This window comes from Typha latifolia, chromosome 12, assembly GCF_019914945.1.
Source record: "Typha latifolia isolate L0001 chromosome 12, TyphaL0001v2, whole genome shotgun sequence".
NCBI classification, from domain to species: domain Eukaryota; kingdom Viridiplantae; phylum Streptophyta; class Magnoliopsida; order Poales; family Typhaceae; genus Typha; species Typha latifolia.
In genome coordinates, this window is record NC_133097.1 from 5,111,466 (window position 1) to 5,130,999 (window position 19,534).

The 19,534-nt window shown below is 35.8% G+C and overlaps 2 protein-coding genes across 2 annotated transcripts; one reads left to right on the forward strand and one right to left on the reverse strand.

The window, feature by feature from the left end:
• Nucleotides 1–214: 214 nt before the first annotated feature.
• LOC140799072 (uncharacterized) lies at nucleotides 215–4,864 on the forward strand. The gene is made up of 2 exons (XM_073153215.1): nucleotides 215–1,754; nucleotides 4,499–4,864. The coding sequence occupies exons 1-2, from the start codon at nucleotides 258–260 to the stop codon at nucleotides 4,670–4,672; spliced, it is 1,671 nt and encodes a 556-aa protein (XP_073009316.1). The 5' UTR covers nucleotides 215–257; the 3' UTR covers nucleotides 4,673–4,864.
• A 7,179-nt stretch (nucleotides 4,865–12,043) lies between these two features.
• On the reverse strand, nucleotides 12,044–14,332 carry LOC140798471 (SKP1-like protein 11). The gene is made up of 2 exons (XM_073152309.1): nucleotides 13,833–14,332; nucleotides 12,044–12,556 (listed from the first exon to the last, which is right to left on the reverse strand). The coding sequence occupies exons 1-2, from the start codon at nucleotides 14,232–14,234 to the stop codon at nucleotides 12,386–12,388; spliced, it is 573 nt and encodes a 190-aa protein (XP_073008410.1). The 5' UTR covers nucleotides 14,235–14,332; the 3' UTR covers nucleotides 12,044–12,385.
• Between the last annotated feature and the right edge of the window lie 5,202 nt (nucleotides 14,333–19,534).

Sequence of the window (19,534 nt, forward strand, 5' to 3'; positions counted from 1 at the left end):
CGGAATTAACTTAATCTGACGGTCCAAAACGCCTCATCACCTCAGTCGCTCCACGTGGCCATCCTCCTTTGCCTTCCCGCCATCGTGCCCCAACTAATTCCTATAACTAATTAATTACCCTTCTAATTCCATCCCCATCCGTAACTAATCGACTCCCATCTCTCTCCTGTCCTATAAATACCAGCCAGCCCTCACTTCTCCCAGTAGTAACTAACCATTCTTTAGAGCGATCAAGAAACCGAGAGAGTTCTAGAGAGATGACGTCGGAGGAGAAGGTGGAGTTGAAGAGCTGTGCTACCGAGCGGATGGAGGAGAAGAAGGCACCGGACGGCGAGGAATTGGAGGAGAAGGGATCGGACGGCGAGGAATTAGAGGGGAAGAAAGTTCTGGAGGAGGAGAAGAAGGTGGAGTGGAAGAACTCGGAGTCTGAGGAAATGGTGGAGAAGAAGGTGGAGTCGAAGAGCTTCGATGCCGGGGAAATGGAGGAAAAGAAGGCATCTGATGAGAAAGTGGAGTCGAAGAGCTTCGATGCCGAGGAAATGGAGGAAAGCTCTGTTACCGAGGAATCGAAGGAGAAGAAGGCATCGGATAAGAAAGAACTGGATCCGAAGGGCTCCGATACCGAGCAACTGGAGCAGAAGAAGGCATCTGAGGAGAAGGTGGAGTCGAAGAGAGCCGATGCCGCGGAAATGGAGGAGATGTGGATGGAGTCGTGGAGCTCAGTTATCGTGGAATTGGAGTCGAAGAATGCATCGGCGAAGAAAGAAGCGGAGTCCAAGAGCTCGTTTGCGGAGGAATTGGAGGAGAAGAAGGTGGAGTCGAAGAGCTCGGTTACCGACGAATTGGAGGAGAATAAGGCATCGTGCGAATATGATTTGGAGTCGAAGAGCTCGGTTCCCGATGAATTGGAGGAGAATAAGGCATCGTGCGAATATGATTTGGAGTCGAAGAGCTCGGTTCCCGATGAATTGGAGGAGAATAAGGCATCGGGTGAAAAAGAAGTGGAGCCGAACAGCTCGGTTCCCGAGGAATTGGAGGGGAGTAAGGCATCGGCTGAGAAAGAAGCGGAGTCAAAGAGTTCGGACGGCGAGAAATTGGAGGGGAAGAATGCGGAATGGACGAGCTCGGACGCTGAGAAATTGGAGGAGAAGAACGCGAAATGGACGAGCTCGGACGCTGAGAAATTGGAGGGGAAGGAGGAGGAATCGACGAACACTGACGCCGAGAAATTGGAGGGGAAGGAGGAGGAATCGACGAGCACTGACGCCGAGAAATTGGAGGAGAAGGAGGAGGAATCGACGAGCTCTGACGCCGAGAAATTGTTGGAGGAGGTGGAATCGACGAGCTCTGACGCCGAGAAATTGGAGGAGAAGAAGGTGGAATCGAAGATCTCCGACGCCGAGAAATTGGAGGGGAAGAAGGTAGAGTCGAAGAGCTCCGACGCCGAGGAAACGGAGAAGAAGATGAAGAAGAAGCAGTCGGGCGACAAGAAGGTGGTGTTGAGGACCTCTGACGGCACCGAATTCGAGGTGTCAGATAAGGTGGCGATGGAGATCGAGTCCCTCCGATCACAGATCGAGGCGCCACCTGGCGGCAAGATCACAGTCAAACACGTCAACCCCCCGGTCCTCGCCAAGATCGTCGAGTTCTTGAAGGTCCACGTCGACACGGAGCTCTCCGTCAACGATCTCAAGAGGTGGGATGCGAGGTTCGCAGCGTCCCTTGACATGGACGAGCTCTACTGGGTCCTCATGGTAATTAATCGCCCTCTCGGAATAAAATCTCCCTTCTACCAGCTTGATCAGTTCTTGATCTATTTGATGCTTCTCTTGCTTGTTTCTTGCTTTGTACAATGCATTGTTTTGCTATCGATCGATTTGATGAATCCTTTTATAAACTATAATCTTGATTATAAGAAGATTTTAGTCAGTTTATAGCTTGCTTTTACGTTTATTGAAGATTGAACTTATTTTATGAAGTTGAGATTTCTTTGTGGTATAAGAGATAGTCTCCTGGAATGTGTTCCATTACTTGCCATATTATTGGGCCTGTATAATATAACGTGAAAAAAGAAATCTGCTTATATATATCAGGACTTCTTTTGTGTTCTGAACATCTTAATTTTTGTAGTACAAACAAAGGCAGGTTATCCAATCTATAAATTTATTCCGGGATATTGTACTTTTAGTCAGTTTTTACTCTTTCTTCATGGAATGGTATCTATTCTAGCATACATTCCAAGAATCTTTCAAGAAAATAACTTAATATGTTCTGGATCTGTCTTTTCCATATTTTTAGTTGATTCTGTCAATTCTTACAGCATGATTTAAGTAGCTAATTCCTATCAGCAATTCTGTTCTTGAGCTAATAATTGATTTTACCTTTCCTTAAGATGATTACTAGTCAATGCTCCCATGAACACTTTCTATGAGTTTTTCTCTCAGAATACAAACTTACAGTTTTTTATTCCAGGAGAAAGTTGTGCATTCTGTTTTTTTTTAGAAAGGTCCATAGACCATAGTCATTGAATTAGGTCTGATTATAGATAGCATCCAGTTGTTCGCCTAACAGGAGGTCAGAAGATCTTACGCGAACAACATATTGAGCTAGAAAATGTTCAGGTTAATTGTTGTATCTACTAGTGAATCCTAATTTGATCCAAGGATGCAATGAAAGCAGATGTTTACTGTTCAGCACAATATGGTGGATACCCAATTAAGATTTGCGGCTTGATGGTTGATCCAATTCACCAATAACTGGTTGTCGCTGAACAGCCACATCTCTTTTCGTCGATTGAATTTTCTATCTACTTAATCATTACTATCTTACCAACCTTTACTTGATCGCCCTATTCACTTCGCCGAACCTATATCTTTTCTACCCTGTTGTATTGATACAATGAAAGCAGATGTGTACAGTTCAGCACAATATGGTGGATTACCCAATCAGTATTTGCAGCTTGATCGTTGATCCAATTCACCAATAACTGGTTGTTGCTGGACAGCCACATCTCTTTTCGTCGATGGATTTCTATCTACTTAATCATAACTATCTTACCAACCTTTACTTGATCACCCTATTCACTTGGAGGAACCTATATCTTTTCTACCCTGTTGTATTGTTATAAGAAGATATTTCTTTTCTTCTCTTTTGTAGCTAAATGTATCTGATCTGTAGCAAGGATCTCTACTTTAATCTTATAGCAGTTTATACATAAGAAATAGACAAATGTAGGCATTTTCTTATAGTGGTTTACTCATGTGCATTTTCTTTGGTATAAATTGAACATCACAATTTCAGTAGTACAAGTGTTGGCAACTTATTTAGTCTAGAATTTTTTTTCATGATACTGTATTTTTAGTCAGATTTTACGTTGTCTTCTTTATATAGTTCTTAAGCATGAAATCAAAGACGAGTTATAAGCTGCCCATCAAGTTTTAGAGTATTGTGCCATATTCTGAGATTCTTTTGAGTAATGATTCATTTGTACTGTCTTTTTTTCCTATATATTAGTTGACTTGGTCAGTTCTTAAAGAATGATTTAAGTCTATTATTACTTTTAGTTATTTAGCGATTCTGTTCTTGTGTTACTAATTGAGTTTATCATACTTAAGACCATTACAAGTCCTGGCTACTCTCAATGAAGTGTTTTATGCTTTATGGGCTATTCCCGCTTTTCCCTCCTACAGAGTATATTCTTGCAGTTTTTTCAGGACAGAATTGTGCATTCTGGGGTAGTTTCTATGTATTTAATCAGAATTATTTAACTAACATAAACCTGATCCTCTTATTCACTTTGCTGATACTGTATCTTTTCTACTCTCTTTTATTTTTATAAAAGGTATGCCTTTTTTTTTTCTTCTTTTGTACATAAATGTTTCTAATCTGTACTCAGGATCTTTAATTTTTCTTCTACTAGTGATATAGTGCTTTTCCATTGAAAAAAAAATGCAACAGTTATTCATGTGCCTCATGTTCCTTGGTCTAGATTGACTATTTTTAGTTCATCAAATTTTGCTAGTAGATTCTTTTTAAACCATGATTACAATTCCATGACTACAAGTAAATCTATATGCTTCAAATTATATAAGCCTGCTCTTGACACAAATAATTGTGTATTCAACCATAGATGAATGATCGACTCCTTTTCTGTTTTACTTCACCAAGATCCTTGATTACCCTCTCATATGTTGCTGTAAAAGATATACTATCTTTCCTTCTCCGTGTATCTCAAATAATTGTAACAAGGATTTCTTTGTTCTGCTCCTTTAAAATGATAACAATCAAATGAAAGTAAAGAAAAATCTTTTCAAACAGACTATATTATTGTGTACTACTCTAAGAGTTCCACTGTTCGTTATGTTCTCCAGTTCGACATTATTTGTTTTATTGGAATAACACAATATTTCCTCTGTTTGTCAAATTGTTGAGATGTACCAAGAAAGTGAACTAGTTTTGCCCATTCTTCTTTAATGACTCTGATAACACCTCTATGCAGGGTGCCTACAATCTTAAGGTTGCAAATCTCCAAGATCTCTGCTGCAAAATAGCAGCCTGTAGGATGAGAGGGAAGGCCATTGATCAGATCCGGAACATGTTCAACCTCCCAAATGACTATACGCCAGCAGAAGAGTATAACATCAGAAGTATGTACCCTTGGATCTTTGACTGAAGGCACACTAATTGGTTGATCCAAATAATAACAAGACTATACATTCTTTGCAATCTTTACTAGTTACCGGTAAAGAGGGTAGATGACTAACAGAGGATAGTATTAATTGCATTGCATTGCAAATTCATTTTCTGGTACTAGGTTTGTACTAAAAGTTACTTTTGTCCAAATATATTTGCTGTTACAGAAGGATATTGATACATAAGTGAAAATACTTTATCGTTTGAATTTTCACATAGTGTAAAATCCTTAAGTTGTTACGACTCGGTGAACCTGTGTCAACTAATTGAGCCAGACAGGCATGCAAACCTTTGGGTCTATGGGCACGACGTGAATCAAAAGATCTAGCTCGCGCACTAGTCACATTGAGGACAAGGTGTTGAAAATGTAGTGAATTCTTATGATCCGACCACGTGGGTTAAGTCAGTCGAATTTGTCAAGTCAAGTTAGCTAGTTAGATTTGTTTATTATTTCTAAGTTCAAATGAAGGAGATAATTTATATGTGGTTTCGACCCGCTCGGATTTTACTCCTATAAAAAAGTGGTTATAAGTTAATTAGAATGGTAGAATTGATCATTGAGTTTAGTTATTTTAATTATCTCATCCTTATTTTTATATAGTCCTTATTTTCGTAGGAGTAGATCGTAACTATTAGTACTTCTTCAAGCATCGAAACCCTAGTCAACATCTTCAACAATGAGACACCTTACTATACGTCTGTCCACCATCACCAATGGTCGTGCCATTTGCCACCCTCCGACGACCGCCTCAACATTGGACATTTACTAATTTGCTCTATCTTGACTTTCCTTCACTCTTTTATTGTTAACTTTTTACCTTGATATTGGATTTATGTGAAAGGAAAGCCATTAGATCCGTAACTCGTGAGGTTACTACCACAAATTTTCGTAAATTTCTTATATCTAGATCTGGTTCGTAATATTAGTATCAGAGTCGACGTACTCTGGCCAATGATTAACATGAGATTGAGAAAAACGAACGAGGAAGGAGCACCCATAGAAGACCAAGATTTTCTCTCTGTCCCTATGGAGGTTTTCTTAGTGCCACCACCACCAACGGCAACCGTTGGCGATGAACTACCCACGTAGGCAATGGCAAGGGCGAGGGCATTGGTCAAGTTCATGGAATCATCGAAAGAGGTCTCCGAGAGGATCGAGAAGGCTCTCTGTGCCTTGATGGCAGTTCTCCGAGCTCGACACAACTCCCATGCACTGCCAACGCCATTAGCCACGTAGGAACCAATCCCCTATGGCAAGGCAAACCCAACTGGTGAGGGAAGGAAAGAGCCGGTCCAAACCGCGGCCAAAGCACCACCTTTAGTCATATTGGAATCCCTTCTACCTTTATAGACCATCCCAGTCTCTGATGTGATGTCAGAGAAGCCCCTAGCGACGGCCCCGACATCGTCTTCCCCAGTCGTGGTGGAAGGTAGTGATACAAACCGGCTTGACCCGATTCGAATAAGTTTTTGGACAGAAATTTATATGAAGCATTTTAAGAGATTTTTCGGTAGATCTAGTTATTGGATCGATATAAAATTTTAATAGGTTATGGCCTTAGAAAAGATATTTCTAATGAATCTAATTTCCCACAGATCGGATAGCTAGATTAGAAGATATCTTTAGAAAAGTGGATGAAGGACAAAGGGTCACCTTTGATACCAATGTTACAAACTAGATCTGAACTGATCCGGACGTAAGAAAATTATGAGAATTTAAGTGGTGATAGCTTTACGAGATAGAGTTCTAATGACTCTAGTTACATGTCAATCGAATATTTGGATGAAAAGATATAATTAAAATAGTGAAGTAAAGTTAAAACGATTAATATCCGACGTTGCAGCGGTCGTCAGAGGGTGACAGACAGCCAAGGGTGATGGTGAACGACTGTAAGGTAAGTTGGCTCATGGAGGTGATGGTGGCTATGTGTTGGTGGTAGAATTAGGATTTCTAACTTAATTCTATTCCTAAGAAAATAAACGGTTATAATTAACTTACTTATGCTCCTAGATTATCTTACTCTTACTACTAAAATAAACTCAAAACTAAAATAGTTTCTCAATACTTTGATGCTTTAATTAATAAACAACGAAGCTCTGTCCGTCTATATATAAAGGTCAGGTACAATGAGTCTTACTCAAACTTAGCCCTAAAGGCTTATACGACTCAAAATATGACTTGCCTTAGAGGCTTACATGACTTAATTTAATTTATCTTAGTGGTTTACATAACTTAATTGAATTTGCCTTAGTGGCTTACATAACTTAACTAAACTTGACTTAAAGGCTTACATAAGCATGAATCAATTAAAAGGTAAATAAGTTTAATCCATCCAACCTAATGTCCTCATGATATGATCTGATCTGTCCCAGTTCGCATCAAGTAAGGTTTAGAACTCCAACTTTCCATCGGCGACGATCTAGGCACTCCTAGCCAATGGCCACATCTAGTCCCTTCCATATGATCCCTACTATGTCAACAACTGACCCAGGAGATGGTTGAAAGACCATCGTCGACGGCCCTCATCGCTATTGGTGGCCACGGGTCCAGTGTTCCAGCAACCACCAGTGGCCACGGTTAGCTTCCACTAGCGGACTACAATCTCATGGTTGGCCACCATAGCCACCGGAGTCCATCGCGTGGATAAATACGACAGCCACGCTTGTGGCAATATCGCTCAAGCCAAGCCATGTTGGGGTGGCTTTGTCTAGGCTCTCCGCTGCCTCTGCTCCACTACAGTGGGGCCATGGCTGTCAATCGTAGCCATTGGGGATCGATGAACTCACCAGCGATGCGCTGTGGCCGCCGCTGCAACAACCTAATTCTAAGCATGATTTTCAGCTTCCACTGCTGCTTATCACTGCGACAGCCCACCAAACGTCGATTGCTATTGACCAACAACCTTGCCCAGCCACTATCAATGCCCATGCGGCCCATAGCGACGCCCCTAGGCAGGAAGATATTTTCATTGCTAGGTTATAGTTCTGGCTATCCAATGAAGTGCATGTATCTCAAGGTGACCTAAATTTTTACGATCCAGCTCGACCACCTCACGTGATACTAGTTGGGAACCCATGAGTGTGACTTGAGGCCTAAGTATGAGCCGGAGGACAACTAGTGGAACAACCCATTGAACCCGCATCAACTAATTGAGCTCGACTTGCATGTAAACCTATGGGTCTATGGGCACAATGTGAACTAGAAGATCTAGCTCGCATACTAGTAACCTTCAAAGCAAAACATCGAAAGAGTGGTGGACTATTACGATCCGATCATGTGGATTGAGTCAATCGAGTCAAATTAGTAAATTAGTTTATTATTTTTAAATTTAAATAAAGCAAATAATTGTGGAATTAATCAATGAGTTTAGTTATTTTATTATCTCGTTCTTATCTTTCATCATAGTCGTTATATCGTGCTTATCTTCGTAATAATAGATCGTAACCGTAGAATATTTTCAAGCACCCAACCCTAGCCACCCTCTTCAATCACGAGTCACTCTGCAATATGGCCGTCCATTACCACCCTTGGCCGTTTGCCACACTCCAGTAATCGCCGCAATATCAGACATTTATCGATATGCTCCATTCTGACCTTTCTTCACTCCTTTATTTTAACTTTCACTCCAACCTCGGATTTACGTGAAATGAAAGCCATTAGATCCGTTGAGGCTATCATCACAAAAATTTCCATAAATTTTTACATCCAAATTGGTCCAAATATAATTCGTAACAAAAAGTTGTATCATTATGTTAATAGACATAAAGTCTTTGGATTAATAAACTTTATGACACAATCGGAGAATTCACACACATATTTGTTACAATCTCAATATTCTTTCTAGTCGCGCATTAATGACCATACACTGATTCCAAATTTATGAGTGTGCTAGGAGTTGATCAAACTCCGACAGAAGCGATTTGAGTTCGTACTTATATAGGTAGAGTTCTTTTAGGTGCTCATTTAGATTAAACATACATATTATACAAACTTATTTAAGAGTTTAACTCACATCACTTATTCATTACAGGAACGTAGCGCTTAACAAATAATTTCCGAGTAGGTCAAGATAGTGTGTTGCATTATCACCCTCCAAACTTGTTTCTTCCTTTGAACCTAGAGCATGGAAATTCATGGTTTAGGTAGGATTGTCATCCTTTGGTGATGATATTCAACTGGTCTTAGACCCACCTCACAATATTTTTTTCTAATTAAATCCTCATTAAGCCTTTAATCAAAGATCCACTAAATTTATGCATGATCGAATGTAATCCACAGTGATTATTTTTATCTTCTAATAGTTGTCTCACAGAATTATATCTAAGATATATATATCTTGATTTTCCATTATATGATTTACTATATGCCCGTGACAAAATGATTTGACTATTATAATGAATCCAAATATGAGGCATATAATTTAGTCATATTGGCAATTAATAAAAAAAATCTTTTAATTATTCAGCCTCTTTGTCTGCTACTCCCAAAGCTACTAACTCAGATTCCATAGTAGAATGAATTATACAAGTCTTTTTTTTTGGATGCCCAAGAAATAGTAACACCACCACCAAGAGAGAAAATCCACCCGCATGTAAATTCAGTTCCAGTTTGTATTACTATATCCTTCAATAACAGATAGATTTCCTCCGTAGCATAATACAAACGAATTAGTTCATTTCAAATATTCTAATACAATGGATATTGCTTTCCAACGCTCAATTAATCATATTTTAAGTTCAAGATTTCACACTGAGTGCTATCCATCATACAGTTGAAGCTAGAGAAAGAATTCAAAATTTTCATATGTGAGTATGATTTGAACAAACAACAGTTCTAATCTCTCGCTAGTTTAAATTGCATGTTTAGTTTTTATTTTTATTTGGGATGTCAGATATCGGAAATCAGGGGACCTCTACCTTATGTTTTTTTTGCCAGCTTACAAATATGTAATATGGGATCAGACCCAAAATTACAATAGATTACTTTTGTTTTGGTTGCTAAAAAGTGGGGAAAGGAAATACTTTCTGAAATTTCTTTTCTTTTGATGTTTAGTTGCATAAATTACAAATATGTTAACCTGATGATTACTTTATTATGGGATGCAGAATTGTCAATAAATCGAGTATTGGCCTCCCATAAATGAATGAATGCATGCAATTTTCCCACTTTGGGAAAAAGACAATAAAATTCAATAAAAGTGAGTATATGATTAATTAGTTCAACTGTCATATGACAAGTTCCCAATGATAGGCAAAGAATCAGCTGAATGTATCATCCACCATGAAATATCAATTTCTGGTCTGGAAACTTGAACAATGGAAGAGAAAATTTATCCAACATTATCTACTAGATTTGGTTTCCAAATCCCTTCACATTACAACCTCCCTTCTGAACATTTCCTTCAACTTCATAAAGTATACAAGAATTTCAGTTGTCTCAGTTTTACCTGGCCAAGGAACAGGCTGAGAGAAGAAAAGCTTGTCAGCTCTCTTAATTTGTTGCTCTTCTCCTAATTCTCTTCCTTTCTACTCTAAACAGTCATGTTTATATCATATTGATGAAATTTATCTTCTGTCAGCCATCCTGGCTTTCAATTACTTCTGACTAAAAGTGGCATCTCTATAAGCAAAAGGACTAGTTGTTCATTTTTCAGTCTTCTTAGCCTCACTCTATCACCTTCTCTTCAGAAATCAGAAGTATTCAAATCATCCTTGATGTCGAACAGGTTCCGAATCTTATCAACAAGAGATGTTCTGTAGTCCCTCAATTCCAAGGTAGTTTGCAGCCTGTATGACGGCGCAAGAAAGACTAGATCAATCCACTTCACACAATCAGGAGTTGTGATCTTAACCTGAACTATCTAACATTATTCAGAAAAAATTGTGAGGGAAATTAACATATAGTGATTCAAGAAACAATCAACAAAGAATTCAGGATAACAGACTATATCAGTATAGCTAATGAACAGAGGGAGACATATAGCAGTATATATATGAAATGGTAAGCTGGAATTTTCAGTTAATATTATGGAGTACAGGATCAAACATAACCTACATGCATGCTATAAATCATCTTAGCGTCTATAAATTAGATACTTATAAAAAGGTTGGCCTTTTTTTATTTTTTATTTTTATATCAATACTCAATACTTACATCTTAGTCTTATTCCATAAACCTAGTCTCGATCCATAAACTCAGATATTTGGCAAGAACAACTCGTAAATATAAGTATTGATATGCCTGCGGTACTTATGCACAATTACTTTACCATAATGTATAATTTTTTTACCAAACTAAAGTGAAACTGTTAGAATTTTCTTCCCACTTAATAGAGTCCTAGCCAATTTACTAAAATGCTCATACTATATTTGTTGGACAAATTGATTGGGAGAAGGGCAATTTGAGCATTTTTTTAGTAATTTAATATATTAAATTCAAAAAGGTTATCTTGGTAATTTAGGTGGACTATGTTAATTTAGACGGAAACTCTAAATAGTTTTACTTTAGTTATAAGTACAACATTCGGTATAGTATAAAGTTTGTATCGGAGGTAGAGTAATTATAGACATAAGTATAAGGGTTTTTAAAAATGTATTTAACTATAACTTAAATTATACATTTAGATTATTTACAAGATATCTAAAAAACTTAATCTATCCTAAGAAAAACCCATGATTTCTTCGGGAAACAAATCAGTATGCTTAAGAACATACTTGAATTAGTCACCCAGTTAAAACACTTTTCAATCATATTTTGAAAAATTCCAAGTTTTCACGAGTGTAATCACCATATAGTTGAAGCTTCAGAGAGAATTACTTTAAGATATAGAATTTAAGAATCACATAAATAGGTAGTTTCTTATGATGCTTCTTCCCTTGTTTCTCACATCATTATGGCAGTTCGAATCCACCCATCATTGCAGGCAAACTGCTACTCTCTGAGAGTGTCTGGTAATAAATAATATGTGAAAAATATGATTTGAAGAAACGATTGTTTATCGATCTCGCTAGTATGAGCTGCACTTTTAGTTTTTATTATAATTGATTCATTGCATTTGGCACAATTTATTTGGGAAATCTGATACGGAAATCAAAAGAACTCTTAATTATGAGATATGTGAACCTGCTGATTACTTTATCATGGGGAAGAACTCCAGATCTATTGAGTCTGATCTTCTTCAGTAAATGAAGGCACGCTATTTTCTGCCTAATATAAACAAAAACATTAAAAGATGAGGTGAAGATATTTGTATTATATTTGGGTCAGTGATACTCCAGGTAAAGAAGTTTATGATTAATTCAAATGAATATCAATTTCTGATCTAAGACATTTCAACAAGGGAAGAGAAAATTTATCCAACTTTATCCACTATATTTGATTTCCAAATCCTTCACATTACAATCTCTCTTCTGAACATTGTCTTCAATTTCATACCAATACCGGAATTTCAATTCTCAGTTATACCTGGCCAAACAACAGGCCGAGAGAGAGAAGAAAATGCAAAGAAAACCTTCAGAGAAGCACTCCTACTTTGTCGCTCTTCTAACAGTTCTCTTCATTCTACTGCAGACATTCATGTTTATATCATATTACATGAAAATTATCTGCTATTGCTACTATCTTTTGTCAACTATCCTGGCTTTCACTACTCTAACTAAAAGTGGCATCTCTATAAGCAAAAGGACTGGTAATTCATTTTTCAGCCTTCTTAGCCTTCTCTATCAAATTCCTTTCAGAGATATTCAGATCATCCTTGACGTTAAACAGTCTCCGAATTTCATCAGTACTTTTCCCCTTCATCATCGCAGCCACTTTTCGGCAGGTTATGTTCTTGAGTTTCTCAATCCCAAGATAGTTTGCAGCCTGTACATCACGGCAAGAAAGATTACGTTAATCTACTTCACACAATCAGGAGTTGTGGTCTTAATCTGAACTTAACATTTTTCTTTTTAAGAATAGTGGGCTGAGCCCAGTTAAATTACTCAACCTGAACTTAACATTATTCCAGACAATATGTTAGGGAAATTAATATCAAAAGATTGATTCTTTTAGAGCAAAATACATGATGAAAAAGAATGAACAGAGGTAGGCTGACATACTACCAACCAAAGGTAATACATAGTCAAAGAACAAAACACCTTGTGACATGGGAAAATGAAAAGGAACAACTAAGATTACATGTTATGAGACCATAGTCCACAGCACAAAATAAATCTGAGCTAGAAGGATCAAAATTAACATATAGGTTTGTTTGGCTTCATATGTTTCGGCATCTATAGTATTAAATAAGAAACCAATGCGTAAACAAAAAATCTTATATTTCCTTCTTTTCTTTGGAAGGAAGGTTGAGAGGATGTATTAAGTGAATCTATAAACTAATAAATGAATTTTATATTACACTTTATTTGTATAAATGTAGTTTTCCTAAATACATAAAGCCAAATGGCCCCAAAGTGATTCAAGGTAAAATCCACAAAGAAGTCAGTATAACTAGTGAAGAGATGGAGACATAGCAGTATATGTATGAAATGATAGGCAGGCATATACAGTTAATCTTGTCTGGGAAAAGGTCAAACATAACCTGCATTTATATGCTATAAACTATCTTAGCATCTATATGTTAGATACTTACAATAATCATAAAATCCTAATTCACTGAAGGATTAATAAGCATATGTGGCGGAGCAATTGAATGATTTACAGCATATTACAAGGCTTGTTACACTTCTGATCCACAGAGAGAAACATCTTATCCTATAATCAAAAAATAAGAAAAAAAATTAAAAAATAAGAAAAAAAAGATACAATTATAGCTAAGAGAAGGCTCCATAAATATACTTCTATCTTTTTCCAGGCTTATTAAAAATCGGGATTTTTCATATCAATACCTACAATTTTAGTCTTATTCCATAAAACTCGTCCCAATAACATACTGCATCCAACCCAGGAACTCAGAGATTGGAAGGAATTACTGGTAAATGCTCAAACGCTAACTTTAATCCCATTCTATCTTGCTAAAATTTCTGACATAATAAGAAGTGTTTATTATATATAGAGCATCAAACTTCTCAATACCGGAAAAATAGTACCGAAAGAAGATTCAATTACAATAAAATTGTTCCAAAAGTCAGTGACTCACCGAGATGAGGTCGATGATGGCGTCGGGAGCGATCTCGTCGTCTTTCAGGAGCTCATCCTCCCAGGAAACAAAAGGGCCATTTCGCACGCAATTCTTGCAGAACCTGAAGGCCACGTCGAAGACCTCGCCGTCGAAGCCGCTGACGGCTACGACGCCATCCTTTAACATCCCGGCGAGAAGGCACCTCTTAATCCTCGCCGACTCCATCGCGGCCGTCAGATCCACTTCGCACTCAAAGCCGTCCGTGTTCTTGACGGTCGTTTTCTTCTTGGATCTGCATCTCTTATAGGGCCAGATCAAGCCCTCATTAACCACCGCCTCGGCCAGTAGCTCCGCCACCGCCGCCGCCCGTAGCTCGAAGTCTTCCGAAAGTGCCGCTTCGCTTGCCTTTTCTGCCAACATGGATCGATCGCGGAGAGAAACCCTAGAAGAGAAGACTCCCTCCCTCCCTCCCTCAAACTCTCTTGCTTTGAGAAAGATGGTGATAGAGGCTACATTGAGAGTTCGAGTCAGTTATTTGTATTTTTTATATATAAAGTTAATTTTTTGTTTTATATAAAGAAAATCAATTATATTTGGTTAAATAAATAATTTTCTTTTCACTCCTAAAATATCACTATATTTCATTGCGACTCCTCGAATTATTTTTGATACATAATTACTACATGAATTATTAAAATTACATCATCGTTTAATATCGCTGTTCTATTTTATTTAACATAAAATTTTCTCTTGAGTTAAACATAGTTTACACATAAAACTTAAAAGGAAAAGGGGTGTGGCGAAATATTTTTGATAGTTCAGCGAGTTATTATATAGTAAAATATTATTCAATTGATTATTATAGAAAATAGTGATAATTTAGGGAGTGAAAAAAGTATTATCAGTTTTCTTAATCAGAGAAATTATATTCAACTTAAACATCTTCCTAATGAGTTTTTGACCAAATTGGCCATCTAATACCAAAATGGGTTTGTGTCACTATATACCTACATTTTGCCTTTTAGATAGAAATATTAAAAAAAATATTTTATAAAACGTGCAATTATTCGACATTTTATGTTCATAAAATGCTAAAGAATTGAGGCTTTATCAGAAAAAACTTTAAAAAATTAAAATTAAAACTTGGAGGAGATTAGGTCGCTTTTTATGATTTTAAGCGCCGTAGATGAGATAGTTCAGTTGTAAGACTTTGAAGTAGCTGCATGTTGCAAGGAAAGATTTCAATTTATACAGAGATAACCAACACAAAGTTACAAAGCTACAAATTTTTTTCTTTATATTTTTATTTAAATCTTCATCATTTGAAGTTTGATTAAGTTTCAATCAAAACCATTACATTAATTTTTCTTTCATCCTCATAATGATATATTATATGTCCAAAATAGACTATCAGTTAGAAAGTTATGATTAGCAAAAATAAGTAGTTTAATGTCTTAATAAGATGTCGAATAGTTTAGTATTTTTAACAATGAAATGCTTAACTTTTCAGTATTTTATGTGTGTTCCTTTTTCTTAGTAACTCGCTAAATTGCTCAACATTTTTTTTCAATAAAAACATTGATCACATTAGCGTATTACCCGAAAAAAATACTGATATGATTAGCGTTTTTAATTTTAGCTGGGTAAAACGCTTAATAGTTTAGCATTTTACTTAGGGAATAGACCATTTTGGTATTAAATTTAGGGTGTAATTTGTTTCGATAGATAAAATTGAAAACATGTTTATTTTGCTCAAATACTCTTTTTCCTACCCTTGGTAGAGTTACATAAATCCGAGGGAATAGTATCACCAAGACGCAACAAACACATGTAGACTCAGCCTTACCCTATTTAGCTGCTCGATTGTGCCTTCCATAAATATACGTAATATTTTAATATTAATAAAATAGACGAGAGTAGCATCGTAGTTGGTAACTAAATTCCTTAATCTCACACGACTATCCACCTCTTTCTTCGTAATCTTCACCAATTCAAGTGCATAAGACTCTATCATTACACTGTTGTACTCTTTGGCAAATAGTTTATTATGCACATAAATTGATGAGAGATTTCATATGCCCATTGCTTTGAGTTTTATTATAATTCTTTGAAGCAGCGAAGGAGGTTAAAGAATAGCAAGCAGGTCTACCACCTATTGAGTTTGGTCCACGCCAACAATCAACGAGGAGCAATTTATTTTACTAAGTAATTCATTGATGCGTGAAGTTCGAGCAAAAGAAGAATTTCAATCTGTGAGACTTTTTAGAATATGATGAGAGAGATTGTAAGTGAATCTTGTATCTATAATTTGAGTGTGAAATAGATTGATTCGAGAGATTGATCAATTCGTAGTTTTTTTCCTCTCTACGAGAGAGATGTTTTTTAATGTTAAAAAGAAATTACGCTAATTGTTCTTTTTTGAGTTTGATTTTTGGAATTACAATAGGCTTTAAACTTTTATCTCCTATTTCGTTTAGACTTTCAAAGTTTGAATTTTATTTGATTTTCTTAAACCTAATAGAATTTAATTTTCTAAACCAATTTGGATTTGATTTTTGATTTTTCTAATTTGACTTGGTTTTAATTTTATATATTTAATTCCTCCGAAATTTCAAATATGATAAGAGACATAATGTCACTTGCATGCATTGTTAAGTTGTTAAGTCTCTATATTAATAGTGCCCTATACTCACTTAGCTCGGGATTAAGGCCAAAGCATATTGTATAGTACTTATATTATTCTTAGCCCATGCTTGAGGTCACTCGCCTTTGTGGTATTTGGACGATCACATTGCATCACATAGAGACTAGACACCTATTGATTAAAGAAAATAATTGCAAGGTAGGAATTATAATTCTAGCAATACCCTATGATGACAAGTTAGGGCGTCAGCCTAGAGCTATGCGTGCATAATTCTATCGTGTATAATGATGATAATAATAAAGATGGGGATATGGGCTTACAATCAGAGTCCTTAATTTGATGACCACAAACAACAACCGACTATATCAAGCCTGTACAAGCAACATTACTACTAAATGTCTATTTCATATCAATATGTGTGGCTTTGTGTGAGCACGTGCTGTTATATGATTTATGATTTTGTGTGAACATAGAATATTATACGATTTATGGCTCTGTGTAAGCATAAAATATTATATAATCTTGTGACTCTATGTGAGCTTATCATTTAGTTTGAAGATTTGACTTAAAATAGGTGTCGTGATTTAGCAGGAATCTATTAATAATCATATTAGTTATAATTTTATTTTATTTATTTTGGTACTTATGGGAACACATTATAACATTCATTTCGTATTTATATTTACTTTTAGACAATCTAGGACGATACTTGCTAGGTTGTGTTCTCATCATGTTTTAGTAGAATATTCACATATTTAGGGGGAGGACGATACTGATATTGTGGAGTATCTGCTTTTACTTCGTTCTAGTTATTTTATTTTCAAATTATTTGAGTAGTAGTTGCTACTTGGACTTTGTTTTTTTAAATATTTATGAACATGTAACTTTAGGCGCATGTTGCGGCCCGTGGTACTATATAATTTAGGCTTTATTTTGTTTGAATATTAATGGTTTATGAACTTCTTTAAATACATTGCGAGTGGGTGTTCAATTCATTCATCCTATTACTTCATTATATTCTTTTAGAGTACTCACAAACTTACCCACTTGTTTCTCATTTAAATTAGATGTTACAATAATATGAAGGTTTTAGAAAAGACTAAGAACACATACTTGAGGATATCGGGTAATAGTTTACTATCAATTTGGAAGGCTCTATAACAGACGGAGAAAAGGGAGATGAAGATAGTGGAAGAGGTTATATCTTAGTCGCACATTTGGACAAACATCAGTTTAAACTTCATACAATCCTGCAATGCTCAACTCCTTATACTAAAGTTTTAATTTTTAACTATTTTTTCAAAAAGAGCCTACGCTTCAGGTATGCTTTTATCCGTAAATGACCCATCATTCGTAGACTCTACTACATTACAATTTATGTGTGTTAGATCACTGTAGAAATATTAGACTAACCATAATTTCTCCAAGTTGTGATGTGACCTGTTAATTTGAAGACCTTTAAACTTTTCCCATGGCATGTTAATAATGCAGGTTTCTATGATACATGTTAATAATGTATTTGTATACCTGGAAACTGAACTAAAACACTGGAAAACAAGGAAGAAAAATCCCTAAAGCAATTAAATTTGTACCACCACACAGTATTTACATACCTGAAAATTGAACTAAAACACTATAAAAAACAGTGCAGAAAACTCCCTAAGACATAGAAGTTTTTTTTTCCCCAAACCAGGCGCCGTCTCTGGATCTTAAAAACCTTATATTGCAAGGCTTCTTTAGACAAAGATCTCAGTCAATCAAGCTGGAAATCTACTCCTTTGGGTGGGAATTTCTTGTTGGAAATCTATTGCTCAAATGGAAATTTGCTGCTAGAAAAAATCTACTACTTAATTGAAATTTGTTGTTGGAAATTGCTCACGAAGATCTCAGATGCAATTGGACTGATGGATATCCGAAGTCTGTTTGCTGCTGATTGATTTTGTTAATTAAATTGGTTTTAGTTCATCTAGCACTGCATACAATAATTTGGACATAATAATTTAAAACTTTAAGGAAAAAAAAACTATTGATCCAAATTCAAATTGAATCCAATCACTGATAATCATAGCAATTACAAAAATGAATTTATAAACTGCTTACAAATTTTCATCGCTATATTTGTAAGGTTTTGCTCGCTCGAATTCACGATGCATCACTTCTCTTAATTAAGTTCTTAACCTTCTCGATGTTGATCTTCTATCTTACTTACTCTCGAGATATTTTTTTTTATATTTAATGTAAATACATTGAGTAGAAAGATGATTTAGCACTTTCAATATAAAGCAAAGATGTGATATCCAATAGCTTCCATAGGATGTTTCTATGAAGTCATCATAATTAAGCCAGAGCATTTGAAATTGTATGAGCATTCTTAAGTGATTCGAACACATGGCAAACAAAATCTAATGTAAGAAAATATTTTCAAACCAAACTTTTCAATGTTTCACATTCAAACTGCCTAAAACTTTTCTTTTTTCTTTCTATTTTCTTCACTTTAAATTTATTTGGTTACCTTCATAATACTTGTGCATATACTCACAGAAAAATTCTAAACATACTTATGCATTTAAAATATTTTAAAATACATTGCCAATTAATTATATAAATACCTTACTGTGTCCAAACTAAGCAATACATTCTTTAGGAAATCTTTTAAGGCTGTTCATCAAATTATTACATATAAATACAGTATGATACTAAAAATGCAGATTCTATGATCTTGTATTGGGATTCAAAATCCCGAGCTCTTGCTTCTAATACCATGTAAGCATTTTTATTTTTCTCTATAAGTTTAGTAAATTTGATCTTTTATATTGAGATCAGGCTCATAAACGACTAATTTGAATTTTCAAGTTACCTCTTGAAAACTTGAGACCTGTTAACTGAAATTATATTTTCGGATTATTTACAAGAGATCTAAACTTGATCTAGCCTAAGAAAACCCAAGATTTATTCAGGAATTACTTAGATACAGAATTTGAGATAAACATCATTAGGTAGTTTTGTATGATGCTTCTTCAATAGCTTCTTACATCATTATGGCAGTATACATATGAAAATGATAAACTGTAATTCC